We start from the raw sequence: 22,422 nt of genomic DNA, 5'->3' as shown, positions 1-22,422 counted from the left end.
CGTCGCTGTCGGACATTTTGTCAAACTCCCTGGTGATCGACCATCTGGCGCCTTATATGTCGGTCGCATCGTTGCTGTCGTTGGCGTCGACCAACAAAACGATGAGGTCGCTTGTCATGGACACGCCCTATGTGTTTCGCCATCTGGACCTGACACAGTGCAGAGGTGCCCTGCCAGTGTCCTCCAGTGGTTTAGAAGACAACTACGACCCGTCCTCGATGGAAACTGAAGATGAATTCTATGCCCAGCCACTCACAGCCATTTTCGGCGACCTGGGACGACGAGCGATCCTACAAGATGTCCGCACCCTCGTGCTGGAGTCCGGTTCTTGATAAAAGGCAACACATTCAAGAGGCGTGCTGCAATGGTAGCATGTGAAGCATTCAGGGTGAAGACGGTGATTGCAAGCTGTTACTATTCGCCCGGAGATGGGTAGACCACAGGCCGCGCAGGCTGCCGCCGGCGCATTGATGTTTGTTGGCGTGATATGGCTGTTGCGGTTTCGGGAAAAGGCCAATGTCTTCTTGGCGCGTTGATCCTGTGCATATTTTTTGGGGTCAGGGAGTTCTCGGGGCTTCTGATCCTGTTGGGGGGTTAGTGCAGAGACGGGCGGGCCGAGCTCCGATATGGTCACTGACGGCTTAGTCGATTCTTCACAGGCAATATTAATCGTAGGGATATCGGCAGCTTCGTTCACGCTGATGGCCGGCACTGAGTTTTTCGATGAAGCAGGGGTAACCTCAGTCGAGGGCCGGGGAGACGAGCGCCCGAAGCTACCTCGAGAGTCTCTTCCCGAATCGGCAGGGGTTTCCTTATCTGGAGCTTTCCAGTCAGGGTCAAAACTCACAATGGGACGACCAGGCCGATCACTGACAGCTGATGGCATTGGGAGCTTGGAACTCCGGTCCTTGAATCTCATACTAGTTGCAGCACGTATGTCATCACTTCGTATTTCGATGCCATTTTTCGTTGGCGTTGTATCGGATCCTCCGGAAGCTTTAGCCGCAGTGGGGAATGCGTTTGTTTTGTATAGCGGGTTTTTGGATTGAGTTGAGGCATTCCTGTAGACGTCAAAAATTGACGGTTTTTTGATATTGCTACCTGTTGTATGTTGTCCCGGGAGCGGGCGAGCGCCGTGTGGGATGGAATTTCGAGACTTCAACCTGAGAGCAGAAGTGATCGGGGCGAATGCGCTCGTTTTGATTTCGTCCTTGGAATCGGAATCTTCAAGCTCTTCATAAATCCGATCTCTCGGGTTTCTAAACAACCCCTTTGAAGAATCACCGCTCGACATTCTCGATGACGTCTGCTGTTGGGGGTTATGCTGCCTGTCATCTTCTGGTAAAGCAAAATTTACTTTGGATGTTCTTTTCACAGACGAGTTTTTCTTCACTTTCAACGTGGTGCTATCTTGAGGCACTCCGGTCCTTGTCGGGGCATTTCCCGGGGGGAGTGAGGACCTGTTAGGGGCGCTTCCGGTGGAACTATCAGATACGGAACGATCCCTCTCTGGTTGTGACAAGGTAGAGTCATGGCCTCCGAATTGTCCCCATTTCTCCGGATGCCGGCGAAACTGGTTCGGGTAGTCCGGATTATTATAGGGAGCATGGGGGTTTTGTTCAGGGAATCCATGCATTTGATGCTGTAGGACTAGATCAACGGCCTCTGCCTGAGCTGCAGCGTAGAGTTGCTGTTCGTCGTCCTGCAGATCCATTTCCTCTAGGGCATTTCGCAGCGAACGTGCATCCTGTCTTTCGATCCATCGGCGACCATTTTCCCGGTACTGACCACTTGGCGATGTCGCCGCCGATAGGTTTCGCGGGTGTTCATGCACACTGTCTTCTGGAATACCAGGGCATTCGCCGTTCTGTGGTGAGATCTCTGATACATTCCGACGATGTGATAGAGCACTGGAAGAGCGCGGGAAGAGGTCACTGGCGGTTGCTCTGGTAGAATCCCCTGGCCTGGACATCGAGAGCGCCGACGACGCTCTGGGAGGCAGCTCACGGTTCAATGGGGCGGCAGAGGCAGTTGGCTCCTTTGTGGGCAGCGGGCGTGAGCCATGAGGTCGAGGTGGGCGGTTACTTCGAAGGTCCTTGAGGTAGTACGCTGCACGGAAGGATTAAGTCAACTACAGGTCACATTATGCAAGCTTCAGGCACTCAATTGACTCCTGGAAACGCAAAGCGTTGCTGCTGATTTAGGCCATACCCTGACCTGCAGGATATATTCTCAGGCCGTTGCTAGCACTCACCGAGTTGATCATCGTTCATAAACGTCGGGTTCGGCGGAGACACCTTCCGCGAGCCCGTTTTGAGCCGAATCGAATGGACCATGCTCTTTGAGTAATACCAAGTGCCTCTCTGAGATAGGGATAGAGTATTCCTGAGATTCTTTCTAGGAATAAGGGGTCTCTCGTCTTTGAATATCCAAGGACGACGAGGCCATCCCCGGGCTCCTCGCGTATCAACAAACGCCAACACATCGAGGGCGGTGACGTATCAGCCGCCGCCCCGTTTGTTTTGCCGGGTCACATGACTGCCGTTGCGAGGCCAACGGCGCTAGTCTGCTTCGGGCTAGCCCTTCAACTGTACTCCGTACTGTCCGCACGAAACTGACTGTGTGGTACATTACGGCCCAGCCAGGGAACGTTAGCTCTAACCGGCCCAAAACGGAAACGGCGGGTCACGTGCGTCGGAGCGACGACGGGCTTCAGCTTCAATCTTCGTCTCTTCTCTTCCTCTTCGCTTCTTCAGGCTCGTCTCTCGCTTCGTCTCTCTTTTCGCGATCGGCACAACCACGCGAAAATGCCGCTGCTGATCCCTTCCAATGGCTTCGACCACGCGCACGCCACCGCACAATTCCCTCGTGCCCGTCGGTTCCAGCCAGAAGCGTCTCCAGCTAACTAGATCTGGAGCTTCGCATTTGTCAGATCCGCTCGCAAAATGCCGGATGTCCTTCATTTTCGTCCAAAGGCAAGGGGCTGCAAGATGCTGCTTTGGCCGGGAATTGAGTTCTCCCATCATGGCCGGGTCAATCGGCACCACTACCCGAAGCTAAACTGCACCCTCGGGGAAAGCACAGCAAGGATACGGGAACCCCACACGCCACCTGGCAACCATGTCCAATGGGCCTCGCCGAGCGCATCTTGCCCACACTCCCACGCTTGACGAGCGATTCTGGAAATCTAGCGGCTTTCTGAGAGAGGTTCCCGGCTTCGGTAGCCCCATTATTGAACCAGCTCAGAGATGCCTAGGCACGGTTCCCAAGTACTCCGTACCCCAAACCAGATTAACTTGGTCGCCTCCACGGGGGCCCTAGGACGCATGTTTTGACCCCAAATTTCAATTACCGGGGTTCCAGAAAAACTCCTAACTGCGAATGGTGAGCGTAGCCGGGCGAAGTGAGTTCAAAGAGTTCAGAAGCACACCACTCGACTCGACCGTTGCTTTTCAATCATATTTCTTTCAGGCCGTGCACGAATGAGCTTGGTATTGGGCAACCCGTCGTAGGCTTTGCACAATGACCCTCTCATTGATTTAGTCACTTTTTCCATTTTCACATAAAGCTGGCTGCATGTTGCAAATGCTCGTTTAGCCATTGCCCGGAAACCGTTGACTTTTGCTTTGACAACTCTTTTCAAAGAACCCTCTTTGAAACCACACGAAGTTTCTCTAAACAGGGCGTAAGCAAAGCAATGGGCGATATCGCAACGTTACAAGATGCCCACCCGGTGCGCCGTCCACCGGCCGGTGCGCATGAGAAACGAGACCCCGACAATGCTGAACTTTTTGGAGATGATCCAACTCCCTCATCCGCTGAAGATGGTCTAGAAGAAAAGCCACCAGATGATGTTCCACCAGATGGTGGTTATGGCTGGGTGTGTGTGGCATGTGCAGCTTTCATAAATGGAAATACATGGGGAGTGAACAGTGTATGCTACCCTTACCGCTTTGAGAGATGGCGACTTACTGATCTTCATCTAATGTAGTCGTACGGCGTGTTTCTATCCCACTATCTTTCGAACGAAATATTTCCCAACATGAGTCCACTCGCGTACGCTTTTACCGGCGGCTTAAGCATGTCTTGCGCGCTCTTAATATCCCCTCTCGTTACATATCTAATACATCTTTTCGGTCATCGCATAATCCTGAACGTAGGCATTTGCGTCCAAACCATTTCGTTTATTGCAGCTTCCTTCGCCACACAGCAATGGCACTTGTTTCTCAGCCAGGGCGTATGTTTCGGTCTGGGAATGGGCTTTATTTTCATCGGTTCTGTTGGGATCACTCCACAATGGTTCTTGAAGAAACGAAGTGTTGCCAATTCCATTGCTGCCGCTGGCTCTGGCATTGGCGGATTAGCGTACTCCTTGGGTGCAGGTGCCATGATTCCCCGTCTCGGGCTGGGATGGGCATTTCGTGTTCTTGGAATAACCACGTTCTGCATCAATTTAGTAGCATGCAACCTACTGAGAGATCGGAATAAGGCTATAGGAAGCCGCTACCGGGCATTCCATCTACCGCTGCTCAAACGGCCAGAATTCCTTCTCCTCCAACTTTGGGGCGGTTTCAGTTTACTTGGCTACGTTGTCCTTCTCTTCAGTCTCCCCAATTTTGCCCTCTCCATTGGCCTTTCTGCACATCAAGGGAGTATTGTCGGCGCCCTGCTCAATTTGGGCCAAGGCCTTGGCCGACCGGTAGTTGGCCTTATCAGCGACCGTTTCGGTCGAATCAATATGGCCACATTCTTTACTTTTGTCTGTGGCCTACTTTGCTTCGCGGTTTGGATCCCATCTTTCAACATGGGAGTGCTATCCTTCTTCGCCATAATTGTGGGCACCGTTGCTGGCACATTTTGGGCAACTGCCGCGCCAGTGTGCGCAGAAGTTATTGGCATGCAGGAATTGCCCGCCGGGCTTAGTATCACTTGGGTCCTCCTAGTGCCACCGACCACCGTGTCAGAGCCAATCGCCGTCCTACTTAAGGACGATTCAAAAAATAACTGGGTTTATCTCTACGCACAAATCTTCGCTGGTCTGGTATATGTTGCTGCTGGCATTAGCTTATGGCTCGTCCGGGGCTGGAAAATCGGTGACAGAGAGATCGCGGCACAGAAGAGGGAAGCAACCCTTGCACTCGGTAATACGCGAACCGTGAAAGGAGGCCCTGTGGAAAAAGTCCCTGATGGTATCGCAATAAATTCTCCTCACCACCTAGTTGCCGCCGTATCGACTGAGATCGACACTCGCATTTGGTCTCCATTCTGCTTGCTCCGCAGAATGCTAGCCCGAAGCCATGTCTAATCCGAGAGCCCGAAGCGCCCAAGTTTAAAACAGGAAACAAGACCTTCATTTTTTACGCTGGATCTTTGATCTAACTACCCTGGTGAGCAACTCGAACCTGGTGGAATCAAAATTCTTTGGACACAAAACCACCTTCATTATTATTCCCCTCGTGGCCCTGCATAACGACATCGATGATTTCGGTTAGCCCGCATTTGAAGCGTGACTTAGATTTCTTCTACGTATAATTCTCTTCTTTTCGCAAATATTCTAAAAGACTAGACAATTTCCAAAATATATCTTTTCCGTTACATATCAAACATAGCTGTTCGCTGTAATAAAACTTATGTCTGTTTAACTCTGGTTGTAGAGCCAATCAAATGAGTATCAAAATGACAGCGTACAGATTTCGAAGATATTTCATAGATTTTGCAAGAGCATATTTTTCTTTCAAATAATGCCACAGTGTCCTAATAATATGTATGCATGCATGTCATGTCCCACCCCAAAATATCATTCATGAAGATAGCAACGATGCTAAATCATCACGCCTTTCCCAAAACCAGAATCCGCACCCTCCGCTTTCCGGCTCCACGAACCCCTTCTTCTTTTACAGAGCTGACATTGACTTTGACCTTCTCAAACAACTCAACGAAGACGCTGGCCTTTGCCGCCTTTCCACCCTCCCTCTCCTGGTGCCTCTCCCGCACCCTCAACGCATACTCGTCGGGATCAAACTCACTCTCCCTCATCCCAGCAATCTGTTTCCCGCCAGTAGTCCCAAGCTCCTCCGCCTTCTGACCTGGAAGCAAAAAATCCTCCAGCCGAACCACACCCTCGATGCCAAATCTCGGCACAAACACCACAACCCCATTGTCAAACACGCGCATCACATACCCTTCCTCATCCACGCCCGCCGCCGCGCCGGTCTCGCTCCCGGACTTTGTAGCTTCCATCTCCCCCCGCGCCTTGAGCGCTTGTCCGACGTAGTATTCTATGCTGGCCCGGCCGGCGAATTGCGCGTTGCGGTGCCGGTGGTTGATATTCTTGCAGATATCTTCTAACCTACTCCGAGTCGTAAGACCTTCTCCCACTGACGCGCCTGGTCCTTCGTACCCAATGGCGGCGGCAAGTTGGCGATGGACGACTAGATCGGCGTATCGACGGATGGGGGAAGTGAAATGCGTGTAGATGGGTGAAGCGAGGCCGTAATGCCGGAATTCTGTTTCTGCATGGGCGCCGGCGCAGAAGTATTCGGCTGATGTCATGCAACGGGTTGCAAGGATACGGATCAAGGTGTTAAAGAAGGGATTGGACGGGTCGACGCATTTGTCTAGGGAGGTTGCGAGGGCAAGGGAGCTAGATACGTCGAGTGAAAATCCGCGCTTCTTGGAAAGTTGAGCGATTAGTTGTTCGAAGTTTTGTGGAGGAGGTGTGGCGTGGCGACGAAGGAGGGCGGTTTGTGGGAATGCTTGGTAAATGCGTGAGGCGACGGTGATGTTGGCGAGAAGCATGAACTCTTCAACGAGACTGTTTGTGTCAAGGAGAGCTTTGGTTTTTACATCGGCTACGGGGTCGTTGAGTTCGGACTCGGCTTCAATGCGAACCTCTGGGGAAGCGAGGTTGAGGGCTCCAGCATCCATGCGTTTTTGTCGCAGGGTTTTGGAGAGGCGGAGTAAGGTGCGCATGCCTTGAGTGAGGTCGTCGTTCTTAGATTGGTCGTCAATTCGTAATTGGGCTTGTTCGTAGCTAAAGGCTTCTTTAGAAAATATCACAGATTTGGTAAAATTTGCAGACACGATCTCCGCGTCAGGAGTCATCTCCCATATCACTGAGAACGCAAAACGTTCAACGTGCGGCTTTAGGGAGCATAGATCAGTACCGAGCAGCATCGGTAACATGTCAATACGTTTATCAACCAAGTATACCGTCGTTCCTCTCATACTGGCTTCTGTATCCATTGAATTATTAGGCCGGACAAAGTGAGAAACGTCAGCGATGTGGACGCCGACTTCAAAATTGCCATTAGGAAGCGGTCTTGCGTGTAACGCATCATCGATATCCTGGCACCCCGGAGGATCTATGCTGCAGACTAGCAAATCTCTCAAGTCTTTCCTATCCTTCCACAAGGGATCGTTCAGGCTCTCAGGAACTTTCCAGTCATGGCCTTCTGGCGGAAGGCAATTGAGAACCGCTTGTGAGAATGGCTTGTATTGCACGTCGTATTCAAGTAAAAGAGCTTCCGTTTCCGCGGCCTTTGTTTCCAATTCACCCAAGGACCGTACATAATGGCCAGTCGGATAACGGGAGTCTCGATCCCACGAATCAATTGTTATTAATATGCGCTGACCCAGCAGCTCACTAGCCTGTCGGGTGCGTATCCTGATCTTAGGAACCCGCTTGTCCATAGGGATCACGAAGACTGTTTGTTGTCGGCGTCCGGAAGAAGCTTCAGCACTGAATGAGCCTCCATCGATGTTGCCTACGTATTGGCGCCAGTTTCTTTTAATCACCCCGACCACACGAGCTGTAGGCTGAGCTCTCCCTTCGGCGCTCGTTCCATGGGCCTTTCTAACGTCCTCTTGGAGTGCTCTCCGTTCCTTTTCCGTCACAACAGCTTCGTTTTCTTCAAATTCCGGGTTCTCGTCCTTGGTTAACGCCTCTTCGTCGACGATTTTTGTGGAAGGAGACTTCCATTGATCTTTCGGTAATACCTCGACGACAACTAAATCTCCGGCAATTGCTCGATTACTATTCTCCCGCCCAAGTATAAGAAGTGACTTGTCAAACGCGGCTACCTGAACTGACCCTTCGAGGTAGTTGTATGGAGAGACGTTGAATGTCCCTTGATGTAGAGTTCCCGCACGGAGACCGGTCATGAATTTTGATATGGAATAGTATTCGGGATAGATCAGTTGCCCTCTCTGGGCTTTTGCGTCGTGGGCCGACCTGGACGCAGTAACCATGTCCAAAAGTCTATCCGCATCCTCGAGGCCAGAGACATAATCTGACAATGACAGAGCAGAAACTCCCTCTTTTTTGGCTTTCAATATGTTATCTTTGTCGTCAGTGATAACGACAATTGCTGGGACTGTGTAGCTTTGCTTGCTTTTCTTCAAAACCTCGCTCAGATGCTCAGAATACCATTTTGCCGCAGTCCGCACCGCCCTGTCATTGCGGTCATTTATACTCTCGTCCGGCTCTCGACGAACATGCGTTTCTAGTCGGAACTCGTTGAAAAAAAGATAATATCGTTTCTCTTCGCTTCGAATCAAGGATATTAACCGATTATACAAGGGGGGAGATTGGTTCCTAAGCTCTTCCAACACTGTCTGTAAAATAATAACATCGTAAAACGCGCTCGTCTGCTCAAAAAGGTCCATTCCATTGAGGAGCGCATTGGTATCGGGCATCAGGTAGTGTCCTCTTGGGAATGCTTTTGTACCTGCCGGACGTTCAGATAGGACAAACGGCGTAACTGGAAGGGGGTTTAGTTAGCACATGGGAACCTGCGGGGCCTGATTCCTTCTTACCATTGTCGTTGGCATCTGTCGGAGCATATGAAAGGCAGTAAGAGCACAACTTTGACGAGCATGGAATATCTTGTCTTAGATAAAGCTCTCGTACAATTTTCTGAACCTTTCCTCTTTTTGTTGTTCGCACGAAGACTTTGCTAGAAACATTGGCGGCGTGTGGGTGAGACGAGGGGTTCCTCCGTAAGCTTTTCATGGCGAGTGATAGATACTTGTATTTTCACTTCTACAGCGCGGATATTGTATGCGACTTCGATGCGACCAGATTGCCTGTTTATTATCGCCAGTATGCGTGATGCGACTAGAGCACTGGCTCGACAATCCGAGATGGTTCGGAAGAGACGGTGAATCCAAAACTGTAGGCAGCTTGCCGTCCGCCTGTGCCGATGGGAGGTCGGTTGTGTCTAGCCCAAGCAAGCATAAGAATCGCCAGTTCCAATTCCTCGAGAACAAGTTGGTTGAACTCGCCTTGTGTCTGATGCTGTTCCGCCAGCGCAATTCTTCTTTGAGCAGCTTTGATATCACGTGATAGAGTCCGTTAGCAGCTTCGCGAAGGAGAAGGTTAGCCGAGCTTGACATCAACGTCCGATGCGACAAACGGCCAGGATGTTGATGCTACGTGGAGACAGCGACGGGATGTAGGCTGTCTGTTCGTCTTCAGGCACTCCCACTGCAAATCAAGGGACCACTAACTAGTGTAAAGTGCTCCTGCGCCTGAAGTACTTCAAGATGACGAGAGCGGTAACTATAGAACTAAGCCAACGTTCCTCAGCTTTTCCTCTGCTAATCAGTGGGCAGGCGGTCGGCCAATTATGCTCGACAGCGAGCATGGCCCATAATCTGATTCAATGTCAGATCTTAGTGCAGAAGGCTGTTCGTGCAGGTGCGAAGGTTGTGCTTGAGCCGTCCACTCCAGCGGTTTTACTCCCACTGGGAAATAGCCTAACTCTCGGGGGCATGTACAGGCACTCTTTCTACCTGAAGCGTCGGATTACATCGCGTCATCGTCTACGGAGTCGCTGTTCTTGGTTCGGCCAGTTCATGAGAGCGACTTCGTTTTGGGCTTGCAAAAGGAGGCGAGATTAGCAAAATTGCCGATCAATGTCGGAATACATGAGCCCGCCCAGGGCGGCGAGAAAGTCAAAAACACACTGATATGGATCGATGAGAGCGGCAAGATTACTCAAAAATACCAGAAACTTCACCTTTTTGACGTTGATATCAAAGGCGGCCCTGTCTTGAAGGAGAGCAGGTAAGTTGGGGAAAGGGGGCTCCACTGCATCTCGGAGCTCCCTGTTTTGAGGTTATATAGGCCAACGGCTTACTGACCGTTTTTATCATATGTCCCTGAAGGAATGTTGAGAAGGGGACGAAAATTGTACCTCCTTTTGAGACACCAGTTGGCCGCCTGGGATTAAGTATATGCTTCGATGTAAGCTGACTTCCGATACGCAAACCCAGTTGTTTTCACGAAATAATTTTTAAACCCTGGACATTCCCCATTCTAACTGCGATTTCAACTTTTGCAACCTGGCTCTACAGCTCCGATTTCCAGAAGTAAGCTTAGCACTACGCCGGCAAGGTGCCGAGATCATCACATATCCGTCCGCATTTACAGTACCAACCGGCCAGGCTCATTGGGAGACACTGCTTCGCGCTCGAGCGATCGAGACGCAATCCTATATCGTCGCAGCTGCTCAGTGCGGCCCGCATAATCCAAAGCGCTTTAGTTATGGTCATTCGTTGATTGTCAATCCGTGGGGAGAGGTTGTTGCCAAACTAGGGGGCGAGTATGAGGAGCCAGAAATTGCGGTGGCCGATATTGATTTCGATTTGCTGACAAAGGTGCGGACTGAAATGCCGCTATTGAGGAGGACAGATGTGTATCCTGAAGTTTGATGATGTTTCAAAACGCTGTCCATACACATTCTACACGTTCCATGTACATACATATTTCAACTTGCATATAGATGGTAGTATTGATACAAACCAAATATCTATCCAGGCATCGTCTCCATTCTTCTACTAAATACCGTGACAAAAAAAAGTGAATCATACCGTCGAGTAAGATCACAAAATCTCCTTCACTGCACATCTAACTTAAACGCGGCAACATTGTTTTTAATGATTATCGTCACTGGTCTAAATTGAACGAAAGAGCCCCGTTATCCGTCTTTTCAACCTCACGTGTCGGAGATTCTATGTACAGCAGGTGGGGTGGAAACGTTGAAGTTCGGAATACAGAATTCATTCCTTTCGCACAGTGTCGGGATCCTCGAGAATGCCTTCCTTTTCGAGTCGTCGTCTCGCTTCTTCCAAAGCCCACGTTTGTATCCTGACCAGAAAATGTGAGTTAGGTTGGCCCGGAGATGCAACTGATACCAAGCATTGCGATAACAGATGTACACTGGGGGGGTATACGTACGAGGTGTCCGGCTTAAATGCATATGCAATTCCGGCAACCACCAAACTTCCGACAAACCCATACGTCCATAGACCCTCCCATCCTTCCTTTACATATTTCTGCCCAGGTTTAACTCCCCACAGCCAGCCTGTCGGGGGGTCATAGTGTGGCTCATGAGCGCCGGAGAGGGGGGCCCGTGTCGAGAAAGGCTGGCGCTGAGAATGTTTGGGCGCGCGGAGTAAGCAGCGCGAGCGAGCAGAAAGGGAAACGGGCCTTGCAGGCATGGCCGGAGGTCTCTGTCAAGGGTGGAATGCGACGCGCGGGGGGTGGGTGACGGAGTCAGAAGGGTTTTCGGATTGGTGGTTTGGAGCGGCGATAACGCAATTGTTTGTTGTGCAAGGTGTATCGGTGGTGACAATGGACTGTCTCTGCTTGCAAATAAACCTGAATGAATACAGGCAACTTAAATTGGGCCAGGGCCGTGATGCGAGCAGTGTTGGCCTTTATTGCTAGGTTGGTGATGATGTGAAGTGGAGTTTGGAGTGTTGCCGGCCAAGTTGTCTACGAATCCTGGCTGGGAAGGTCAAGCGAGGTTGACGACCTCAACCGCAAACTGCTCCTTTGCCGGCATCACACCTTGATCGCAATGGTCATATGGATGGATTGGTGTTTATTGAGATATTCACAGCAAGCAAAGTCTCTGGCTGTATATACTGTTTATCATCAATCACTACCCATCTACCATACAACCAAATGATCGCTACCTGTTTTTATTATGCATTACAAGCATTTCTTTTTGCACTCACTGAACCTCAGAGCCTGTAGGTGGACATATCTCGCGTCACCAAATTGCTGGACATGGCAATGAGGCCGACCAGGAGGGCATCCTTAATGCGGTGGAAAGGAGCAATGGTAGCTAACACTGAGGGTTCTGTATGCCCTCACCCCAAAGAAGCTATAACTAATCTAGTCGATCATGCGCTCCGCTCGGGACTTGTACGCTGGTATTGGGACTTCTAGGCCCCGGATGAGCGACGCTAATCCGTACGGTTGCTGATTTATTCATAGAGATTCAGATTAACTCATACAAGTGGTTGGACAGAGCCAAGTTTCATGCCTGGTCCGTCGAGCGACCGTTTCCATTTGTTGCCGTTTTACTTGCACCGGACCTGATGAACGGATCTTTCCAGTAATATCTCCGCTGGACTGCCCCGGTTATAAACAGGCTTATCGGAAGGGACCCTATCTATCATCTGCCTGGATCGAATGCTCTTTTTCTTTATCTACTTATTCCCTTTAAAATATACGTTATCGTTATCTCGAGCCGTCGTGAACATATTTTGTTCCATTTACCTAGAAGGATTCCTTGGTAATGAGGCTGCTTCAACTATTCTTTTATGCAACTTGTATTTTCCCTTTTTGTTCATCGTTTGCGATTTCGTCGTTATGGCTGAATGAAACCGCTATTCCCAACAGAGACGAGGCGCAATTAACACATAAACGAGACTCCACAGAGCAAGTTATTTGCACTTACCCTATGAGGGTACCACCAAAGGTACGTGTAGATACCTATGCAGCAAAGAGTCCCACTCTCGGTCTAATCCGCCTGTAGTCATCCACCAAACGAGGATTGGGCCGCCGGAACCTCAGAGTTCCAAGGGAATCTCGTAAATCGTGCCATGGCTTAAAGGGTAATAAGTACGTGTCGCGGGATCGGATCGCTTCAATCATCGAAGATGAATTTTGCCCGACGGCCTTCGGCCAGGGCCAATTGGATGAAAAGACGTGCAAGATACGAGGCCAGCTAGACCCGGGGTCGGGATCAATATCAAGAACCTATCTTAAGGGCACCCAGGAAGAGGTGGATGTTGCCTTGGACTTCCGCCCTGGGACCGGCCCCCCATTGAACGTTACGGAGTGTAAACACAATTTTCTTGTTCAAATCCTCGACGGATGTGATGGGAATGACCCTGAAAACCCGATGAACTGGAAAGGAGGCGGCTGGTACCATTCCGATACGATGAAGTATCGCATTGATCCACGGATCGAACGCCAACCTGCCCCCAAGCAACCTTCCGCGACGTGCAAGCGAAAGGAAATTTACCACGCGGGTGATCGAGGACCGGGACTGATCACAGAGAGAGTAACCGTGAAGGGGGCCGGCTTTCTGGGCTCAGATTATGGTCATACTCTGCGAAATAGAATTAACGAATGTCGGGCGTGGGCTCTAGCGTTAACGTTGTTCGAGTTGAAATATGTGTTTGGAAAAAAGGAACTAGAGTGGGAACTGACCTTCAGTATGCGGGTAGGCAGGCAAGGATGTATTCAGGATGCTATTAAAGCAGTAGGCGGCCCCGACATCAAATGTACAAAGTAACCCATATTTGGGATTGCTCTCCGCTGGTTTCCCATTGGCCCGGAGCCACACCAAGCCACTAGTTCGGTTTTAGTTAGTCTCTAACTGGTTTGTTTTGTTTGCTGCTATGATGACATAATCCCGCCGCATGGCCCGACTCATCCCGAATACCGAGATTCACGCTGGGACTCGGAGTGACTTTGGAATGTATGGATTCCACAAGCAACCGCAAAGTATATCGCAGTTGCTCGGAGCCGCATCTCGGGATGTCGGAACCTTGTTTGGAGGGCTGGAACGGTTATGTAAGCCTCCAGCTGCGTGGACCTCGGCAGATTCCGCTTTGAGCAAGTCAGCCCATCTGCCGCGCATCTCGAGGTTTTTGCGGCAAACAGCCGGCTACTTGTGATCCTGCGGACGGAGTGCTCTTATATTAATGATGTCCGCCGCCTGCAGCTAAACAAGCTTGTTTCCTTTTCTCCCTGTCAGTCACAAAATTCAACCTCGTAGACTTCAATTCCCACACCTCTTCTTCATCTACCTTATTAATTCATCCGTCTACTCATGTCTCCCACTCCCGACTGGGTGACGAAGCTGCGGCCTTCTGGGCCGCAAGGCTCAGAGCTTCTCGCCCAAGAGCGCGCAAAGTCCAATGTGTCTGTGGACAAGCTCGCTGAGCTTCTTCACACCCGTGAAACCCTGCAGAGACAGGAGCGAATTCTTGAAATCATGGAGAAGGAGCCGGTCTTCGACAAGTCCCAAAACCATAGTCTCGGCCGCGTCGAACGTCTCAAGAGATCTCTCGGCAAGGCGAAGCGCCTCCAGAACCTGAGAACGCAACACGGATGGTCCCAGGAAGATTTCCACATGGCGAACGACTTGCTCGCCGAGCCCACTCCCTATGGGCTCCATGCCAGCATGTTCTTGGTGAGTCCGTGAAGATATTGAGCAATGTCTTGCAATCTGTGTGTCTAACCCGCAATTTTGATTTAACATCCAGGTCACACTCAGGGAGCAAGGCACCCCTGAGCAGCACAAGCTCTTCCTTACCCGTGCGGAGAATTATGAATACATTGGTTGCTACGCACAAACCGAACTTGGTCATGGCTCGAACGTCCGTGGCCTCGAGACCACGGCCACCTGGGATCCCACTGACAAAACCTTTGTCATCCATTCGCCAACCCTCACAGCGTCAAAATGGTGGATTGGCTCGCTTGGTAGAACTGCAAACCACGCTGTTGTGATGGCACAGTTGATTATCGAAGGGAAAAGCTACGGCCCGCATCCTTTTGTAGTGCAGGTTCGCGACTTGAAAACCCATGAGCCACTTGAGAACGTCCATGTTGGGGATATTGGTCCAAAGTTTGGGTATAAGTAAGTAATTAATCGCCATCTTGCTTCAATACTTCTTTCTAATATTATTTGCGCAGCACCATGGACAATGGTTTCTTACTCTTCAATCATGTCAAAATCCCACATGTGAACATGTTGGCCCGCTTCTCCAGAGTTGATCCAGATACTGGCAAATACATCCGTCCGGCGTCTCCCTCCCTGGTGTACGGAACTTTGACGTGGGTCCGTTCTACTATTGTCCTCCAGTCCGGAGGGGTGCTTGCCCGTGGGGTTACTATTGCCACCAGATACTGCGCAGTCCGAAGGCAATTCCAAGACCGTGATGCTCCGGCTTCCGAAGTTGGGGAAAATCAGGTCATCAACTATAAGATGGTTCAGATTCGACTGCTGCCTCTTTTGGCTGCCACGTTTGCCCTGCATTTCACAGGTCGTGGTATGATGGCTCTTTACCAGCAAAATCAGAGTCTGATGAAGGCCACGGAAAAGGGAACCAAGACCAGAGGCGCCGGCCCAGAGCAACTGAACCCTGGTGCTGATCTCTTAGCCGATCTCCATGCAACATCCTGCGGTCTCAAGGCGTTAGGCAGCACGATTGCCGTCGAGGGCTTGGAAGCCTGCCGTCGTGCTTGCGGTGGACACGGTTACAGCAGCTACAGCGGTATTGGCCCATGGTACTCGGACTACCTTCCCACCGCCACTTGGGAGGGTGACAACTACATGCTCACTCAGCAAGTAGCTCGTTATGTGAGTTCTATCCCAGCGTCTCAGTAATTGACGGAGAGCGAGAAAACTAACATTCCATCAGCTCCTCAAATCTGCTCGTTCCGTTATTGCAGGCAAACCAGCCAACAATGATACATGCCGTGTGCTTAAAAGTTATCTCGCTCGCCGAGATGTTGGTGCCGCCTTTGACGTCCTTGACAACGACAAGGACATTGTTGACGCTTTTGCCTGGCGCACGGCCTACTTGACCTTTGAGGCCCTCAAGCACCGAGACGTTGAAAAGAGGTCCTGGAACAGCCTCCTTGTCGACTTCTGGCGCCTCTCCACCGCCCACTCCCAATATCTCGTCGTCAAGAATTTCTACGAAGCAGTTTCCTCGCCCGCCACCGCCGCCGCTCTTGGCCCAGAAACAATGACCGTCATGCACAAGTTATTCCGCCTGCACGCTCTCCACACCCTTGAGCGCGAAGCCTCTGACTTCTTCACTTCCGGTGCCGTGACGACGAGACAGATTGTCCTCGCTCGCACCAAGGCCGTCATGGCTCTTCTCGAGGAGATCCGCCCCCATGCTTTGCGCCTTGTGGATTCGTGGAAATTCCCCGATTGGCAGCTCGATAGCGCGCTGGGCCGATACGATGGAAAGGTCTACGAGGATCTGTTCCATCGGGCTAGCGAGCTGAACCCGGTCAACGCTATGACTTTTGATCCGTACCCGGGTCATGAAGCGCTGTTGAAGAACGAGAGGACGAGTAAGCTGTGATTTGGTCATTTTGGAAAATATCTCTTCTCATTTTTGACTTTTTATTTATTGTGACATGTAACTATTAGATTTTGGAGCGATTTGCTTTCCCCTTGTGATAATGCTTGGGCGATTTCTGTTCAATGGAGCTCTTGGGTTCTATTTGGGCCTGGATAGACATTTTAGACAGATAGATAAAATGGGATTTCCGTATCTGCATATATTTCAGGATAAATTTCTGATTTTTGGTGAACCCATTTAGTGTCATTGATATCATCCACAGCACCATCATCAGTCGTGAATCATCATCATCATCATGAAAAAAAATGAAGAGAAGAAGCATGTGAAACAGCATAAGCACATGAAAAGGTCCCAGCAAATAAACTCCACTCCGGACCCAGACACCAAAAGAATGAAGAACAAACTGCAAACGGAGCTTACCAGATCCACCCCACAAGGCCCAATACCCCAAGGGCGCCAGCCCAAAGATACCTCGGCTCCGCCACTGCCCCAAAAATCACATTCGCACAGACTCTCCGCCCCGAACTCTCCGGCGGAACCTTGTCCACTACTTCCGGCCCTCTCGCACTAGCGTCCGCCGTCCGGGCCCCGGAATACGTGCAACTCTCACGCCCGCACCGGAAACCATCGGGGCAGCATCCTCCGCCCGCATCGGGGCTGCAGGTCATCCAGCCGTCGGCGCAGGTACGCGTTTGCTGCGAGGGGTTCGTGGCGGAAGCGGGGATGACGATGGTGATGCCGTTGGAGTTGATTGTTGTGTAGGGGGTGAGAGGTGGGCAGGATGTTGGGTTGCAGTCGCGGCCGGTGCGGCAGCAGCCGCCGATGTAGTAGGCGCTGCAGGCGTAGAAGCCGGCGGGGCATTCGGCGGGGAGCTCGGGGGGAGGTGTGGTTGTCGCGGTGGTTGTTGGTCTGGATGTTGGGCGGATAGGCGGCTCAACGGGGGGTGTGGTTGTCGTGCTTGTCATCGTCGGTGGTGCTGGAGTGCTAGATGGTACTGGTGAGGTTGACGGGAGGATAGTGACCGTGGTCGTGGAGACGAATAGACACCCGTTCTTGACGCAGGTGTATCCTGGGATACAGCATCCTCCGCCGGGGAATTCTGAACAGTTTGCATATCCATCCGGACAAGACTTGAGCTTTCCGGCGCACGAGCTACTCCCGCCAGGACAGCAGCCAACGTCTCCCAGGCCAGTGTCCGGGATGGTTTGGCATGTTGTTCCGACAGCACAGCAGCTGTTTGGCCGGGAGATAGCGGTGCAGGGACGAGTGTTGGCAGGACACTGGAAATCGCGCTTCGAGAAGAGCTTGCTCGGATGCAAATTCCTGGGAATCGACAAGACCTGGCCGAAGAGGGAGAAATCGAACCTTGCGTGCCCAAAGTGTCTGGGGTACGCTGGCTGTATTTCGACGCTGCTGCCGCCGTTTCCATAACCATCTCCATCTCTTCGGATATCCGGTTTTCGATGACGGTGGTCATCGTTGAAATGCCAGTAGTGCATCCAAAACTTCTCGCCCTCGTCGTCTGTCATCTTGCGCACCGCAAGGGGCTGCTCTGAGAGGAGTCTGCGTCTGATCGAAGCATCGTGTCGGATGTCGTCTTCCCACGAGAGCTCAGATGTTGCATTTACAGCTAGATCTGGACAGTGAGAGGCAAGGGCTGGCAGAGCAATTGTGATAAGAGCGAGGTAGAAGTTGGGGGGCCACAAGAAGAACTGCATTTATCAAGGAAGTGGTTTGTGAGGTGTTCGTGAGGTGTAGAACACAGAGATGCAACACCCAGGAGGGTGTTTCAGTCAAAGAAATTCTCAGACTCTGCGTTCTCATTCCTCAACAATGGGAATGCTAGCATTGGTTCCGGCTTCATATGCCGGTCTCTTGATCTGGCCAACACTGCCTTCTTCCTTATGTGCCCAATATCTCCAATTTGAGCCCGAAAACTACTTTGCATTGCTACATCATGGAGCGGAAAGATTACGAGCTATACTTTGGATATTCAATATATGATCTTTCATAAAATAAGTATTAAATTCCGATTACACCCTTCAACAGTTCATCAGACAAAAGAGTAGCGCAAAACAAGGAATATACAAACTGAAGCACATATCATGAGGTGAGCGAGCTTCAATCATATCAACAGGAAAACAAGTATTCATATGTACTTGAAACAGCAACAGGGGGTATCATGAAGGTAAAAGAGGAACTTCGTTTCTGTAAATGGTGCTGGGGAGGGATCGCTGAGAGGGACTTTGCGAAGAATAAATGATAAGGGAAAGGGAAAGGGAAATGGAAATGAAAGAGGAAAAGGCGGACATGATTGGAGATGGCATCATATGTATAGAGAAAAGAGAACCTCCCTCAGAAAAACGCCTCACGCTCACGGTCATTAATCATGGATGGCAAATGGAAAGGGACATCAAGTGGCATCACGATGTGACCGATCCCAGCAGCGAAACCAAACAGCACAAAGGAAAAACTGAATGAACTGCAGGGATAAGGGAAGGAACAGAGCAAGTTAGATAAGTATAATAGATTGGATTTCGCTGTGAGCCGTAGCGATTCCCGAGAGCTCTCTAAAGTCGATTAGCTAGAGAGAAACGACCCCAGCCAAGAAGAGCGTTTAGGCGGCGGCGACACTGCATTTGCCGTCAGCAAGCTCACTGCCCTTGCTCATCTTGTTCAGACGTACCGGGGGCATCCGAAGATGGCTTATCTACACCCGAAGCACGCCTTGGGGTTTCAGCAGCAGTGGCAGTGGCCGCAGGCACCGTGGGAGCGACATCTGTGTCCTTGATGATAGGACTTTCGGGCTCTTCCCCTTCCTCTGCAGCGGGGGTTTCGGTTTCAGTGTTCTCATCGGATGGCCCATCTTTTGGCGGCCCATTGGCAGGTTGATCTTCCACGGATCCTTCCGTGTTCAGTCCTTGAGTCCGCTCCCAAGCCTCTTTTCGGATCTTTTCATCCTTAGCTTTTCTTAACCGCTCTGCCTCTTCAAACCCACCGCTCTTCTTCAACTTCCCCTGTTGCACAAAGGCACCGAGTTCTTTCTGGAATTTGCCGACGCGTCGATTTTCTAATTCCTTTTGCCTTGCCTTTTCTGCCCGCTCAATCGCCTCGACACGATTTTCATGGTTTGGCTGGAGAGCGCGGACTTCTCCCAGAACACTGTCCTTTGCTTTCACTGGATCGATGGCTGCATCTGGGGGGAGTGTCCGCGAAGGGACTCTGAAACCAGGAACTGGGGCATTACCGTTGGGATCCGCGCCGTGAAGAGCTTGCTGCTTAGTAGCTTGTTCGACGAGCGCAAACGTTTGCGTAGCTTTCTCAAGGTCGTCTTCCAGATCGACAGCAAGGTCTTCTTGCATGGTGAGTTGATCACGCTCCTCGCAAACTTGCTGTAACTCCTTCTCCCAGATTTTGGTCCAAATTGGCTTCTCGCGTCTGAGGAAGTCTTGCATCTTCTTCAATTCCTTAGTGACGGCGCTGATGTCGCGGCCGACGGCCTCCAGCTGTCTTGGCAACGGTCGCACTCCACGGGTCACAACGTCCTTGCGGAGATCTTCAACAAGGTCTTGTAGGTCGTCGACGCGGGCGACAAGTTTCTCAGATTCATCGGCTAATTCCTTTTTGCCTGCATTTATGCGAGCGCGGCCGGCATCACCTTCAAAAGAGGGGACGCTCATGTCGGCTGCCGCGGCCTTTACAGCGCCGGCTTTAGTTCGGACGTTGTTCATAGATGCTGAAACATCCAACGAGAAGGTGGAATACGTCTGTCGAAGGACAGCAAGGTCACGACGTAAACTCTGTATCTCCGCCACATAGCCACCCTTGTTGGATAAGGGAAGAGTTTGTCCATTTGTTGCGGCTATAGGCGTTGGGGAGGTCCCAAGCCGTGCAATCTCCTTGGCCGCATCCTGCTGGCGGTCGGTCAATAACTGAATAGACGTGGCCTGACCATCCACGGTATCCCGCATTCCTTCAATAAGCCGACGAATGCCGCCAACGCTTTCGTCAATATGCTTCTTGACTTCATCAAGTGCCTCAACGTTCAGAACGAGGACTGAGCGATCTTTCACATCACCAAGGTCTTCCAGTTCATGGCGAACGCCAGAAACTGGATCCTGGATATATATTTCGGGTAGATCTACTCCGTTGTTATGCGTATTCCAGGCAAACTTTTCAATAAAAGCCAACTGGAGTCTCCCAATGGTTAGACCTGCACATCCTTCTGGGAGCACGTATTTCTTAATCTTCGACTTGTATTGCAAGAACAGAGTGAGTTCTTTACTAGGTGGCGGAGGTGACATCTCCGGGGTAAACTGCGTCGGCCGCGACTGGTCCGAATCCATGGTCGTAATTCTAATCTCATCACTTTCAGCTTCACGTTTGCCAGCTTTATCCACTTCATCCTGAAGCGAGTCTCGCTCCGGAATTTGAGGCAAGGCTGGAGCTGCCTTGTCCGCAGAGAAAATATCACTATTTTCAGCGTCATGCTGATCTCGAATCTTATCTGTTGGAGTGCCATCGGGGGTGGATTCCGGCGGTGGTTCTATTCTGGTTTTGAGAGTAGGTTCGGGAGTGACTGGGAGCCGACTAGTGTCTCCAACTCGACGATTACCTGACTTCTGCCGGCCTTGAACGGGACCACGCAGTCGCACGGCGTTCATCGACTCACGTACGTCACGCCCTCGATTGGACAACTGCGACGACTGAGAAGTCGGGAGGACTGGAACTCCATTTGTAGACCCGAGATGCTTTTGAATCTGGTATGCGGAAAATCGTCGCGAGGCCCTGCGTTCGAGCTCTCCACTCCTCTGTAGCATACCGATTGCATCGTTTGTTTTTGGTGGTGGCGGAGGAGGATGAGGAAAATTACGGAGCTGGTTCTGACTGGCAGGCGATTGGGAGCGACCGGTTGACGATCCTTGATCGTTGGGCTGAAGCACAGGCATGTTCTGCATCGTCGAGCTGGAGATGGACGATGATGAAATAGACGCGACTATGGAACGCTGTGCATCTCTTCTGATAGCGTCTCTTTCAGAATACGTTGCGCCTTGACGATCACTAGGCCAGTTGGACGAGGTATTCCTGCTCGCTACGGAGACCTGATCATCGTAGGGATTGCTCCGCCCGCCATCTGACGGCCGTTTTGACGGAGATGGCAGCCGCGCTTCATCCGGTGGTGGCAGGGCGGTTTCTCCGCTTGCAGCACTTCCTTGGCTTCCCTGACGGGGTGGTATACCTTTTGATTGTCTGGATCGTAACCGTGCTTGCTTACGCTTCAATCCGTGGAGTAGGTTGATGATGATGTCGCGTATACGAGGTAAATATCTGTCGAGACTTTCGGTGCATGCATCCTGACTGAGCGTATCTTCGAGAATGGTTCGTAATAAATCGGGAACGGGCCCCAGGTCTGAAGTATCAACTCCGATTGCCCCAAATGCCCGACAAGCAAGGTTGAACTCATATCCAAGGCGAACGTACACGTCGGAGACTTTGACCTCGGTTGCTTGGCCCCTTGACCATTGTGTTAACGTCTCTAGGAGTTCCTTAGTTGCCACAAGAAGGTGGGTGACGCTTTTCTCAATCTGCGAGAGTTGCTTGTCGGGCTAGTCACACGAAAGCTGTCAGAAATCGGGAACTGTCCAAAGCTGGCAGGGAAGCGGCACTCACGGGCGTCCTGGCTGCTAAAGATTTGGCAGAGCCCGATGAAGTCCGGCCACCGGTGGGCTCTCCAGCCATACCCCCAAGGTTGGTATTACTATTATTATTATTATTGACGGCACTCAGTGTCTGTTGGGTCGGAGCCTGCTCGGAGCTTGCGTTTCGTCGTTGTGGCGAGCGCTGGTACCTGGGATAATCCATGATCGAAGAAGCAGGGACATCTATTCCTGAACGACCAGGACGGTCATGGTAGAAGCTGCTTGTCGAGTGATTTCGGGACTGAGAGTCACGGTCGGGCTGCCGTTTGGGTTGTGGTGGACAAACACTGACGGGGAGGTGGTGAGTGGTCAT

General features: G+C 51.2%; 8 protein-coding genes across 8 annotated transcripts in view; 3 read left to right on the top strand and 5 right to left on the bottom strand.

Moving 5' to 3' along the window:
* UREG_05806 (uncharacterized protein) overlaps positions 1–3,023 on the bottom strand; it is a gene marked incomplete at both ends in the record, with an annotated part of 3,595 nt that extends 572 nt beyond the window's left edge. Inside the window, 4 exons of the mRNA XM_002585071.1 lie at positions 257–2,109; positions 2,255–2,363; positions 2,602–2,618; positions 2,663–3,023. Coding sequence (XP_002585117.1) covers positions 257–2,109; positions 2,255–2,363; positions 2,602–2,618; positions 2,663–3,023 — 2,340 coding nt within the window. The remainder of the gene's footprint in view (positions 1–256; positions 2,110–2,254; positions 2,364–2,601; positions 2,619–2,662) is intronic.
* Positions 3,024–3,697: 674 nt separating this feature from the next.
* Positions 3,698–5,305, top strand: UREG_05805 (uncharacterized protein; the record flags this gene model as incomplete). Its single annotated transcript, XM_002585070.1, has 2 exons — positions 3,698–3,880; positions 3,992–5,305. The coding sequence occupies 2 exons, from the start codon at positions 3,698–3,700 to the stop codon at positions 5,303–5,305; spliced, it is 1,497 nt and encodes a 498-aa protein (XP_002585116.1).
* A 524-nt stretch (positions 5,306–5,829) lies between these two features.
* UREG_05804 (mitotic control protein dis3) lies at positions 5,830–9,013 on the bottom strand (the record flags this gene model as incomplete). Its single annotated transcript, XM_002585069.1, has 2 exons — positions 5,830–8,762; positions 8,818–9,013. 2 exons carry the CDS (start codon positions 9,011–9,013, stop codon positions 5,830–5,832), a joined length of 3,129 nt encoding a protein of 1,042 aa, XP_002585115.1.
* Positions 9,014–9,645: 632 nt separating this feature from the next.
* UREG_05803 (uncharacterized protein) lies at positions 9,646–10,716 on the top strand (the record flags this gene model as incomplete). The annotated part of the gene is made up of 4 exons (XM_002585068.1): positions 9,646–9,700; positions 9,802–10,069; positions 10,171–10,249; positions 10,360–10,716. 4 exons carry the CDS (start codon positions 9,646–9,648, stop codon positions 10,714–10,716), a joined length of 759 nt encoding a protein of 252 aa, XP_002585114.1.
* Positions 10,717–11,064: 348 nt separating this feature from the next.
* Positions 11,065–11,505, bottom strand: UREG_05802 (uncharacterized protein; the record flags this gene model as incomplete). The annotated part of the gene is made up of 2 exons (XM_002585067.1): positions 11,065–11,152; positions 11,243–11,505. The coding sequence occupies 2 exons, from the start codon at positions 11,503–11,505 to the stop codon at positions 11,065–11,067; spliced, it is 351 nt and encodes a 116-aa protein (XP_002585113.1).
* A 2,633-nt stretch (positions 11,506–14,138) lies between these two features.
* UREG_05801 (uncharacterized protein) lies at positions 14,139–16,410 on the top strand (the record flags this gene model as incomplete). Its single annotated transcript, XM_002585066.1, has 4 exons — positions 14,139–14,501; positions 14,575–14,948; positions 15,005–15,671; positions 15,733–16,410. 4 exons carry the CDS (start codon positions 14,139–14,141, stop codon positions 16,408–16,410), a joined length of 2,082 nt encoding a protein of 693 aa, XP_002585112.1.
* Positions 16,411–17,371: 961 nt separating this feature from the next.
* Positions 17,372–17,887, bottom strand: UREG_05800 (uncharacterized protein; the record flags this gene model as incomplete). Its single annotated transcript, XM_002585065.1, has 1 exon — positions 17,372–17,887. One exon carries the CDS (start codon positions 17,885–17,887, stop codon positions 17,372–17,374), a length of 516 nt encoding a protein of 171 aa, XP_002585111.1.
* A 1,177-nt stretch (positions 17,888–19,064) lies between these two features.
* UREG_05799 (uncharacterized protein) lies at positions 19,065–22,422 on the bottom strand (the record flags this gene model as incomplete). The annotated part of the gene is made up of 2 exons (XM_002585064.1): positions 19,065–22,016; positions 22,081–22,422. The coding sequence occupies 2 exons, from the start codon at positions 22,420–22,422 to the stop codon at positions 19,065–19,067; spliced, it is 3,294 nt and encodes a 1,097-aa protein (XP_002585110.1).

The sequence above is a fragment of the Uncinocarpus reesii genome, genomic scaffold (genome assembly GCF_000003515.1).
Source record: "Uncinocarpus reesii 1704 scaffold_3 genomic scaffold, whole genome shotgun sequence".
Classification (NCBI taxonomy): Eukaryota; Fungi; Ascomycota; class Eurotiomycetes; order Onygenales; family Onygenaceae; genus Uncinocarpus; species Uncinocarpus reesii.
Note: the sequence above shows the minus strand (reverse complement) of the source record. Positions and strands in the feature narration are given on the sequence as shown.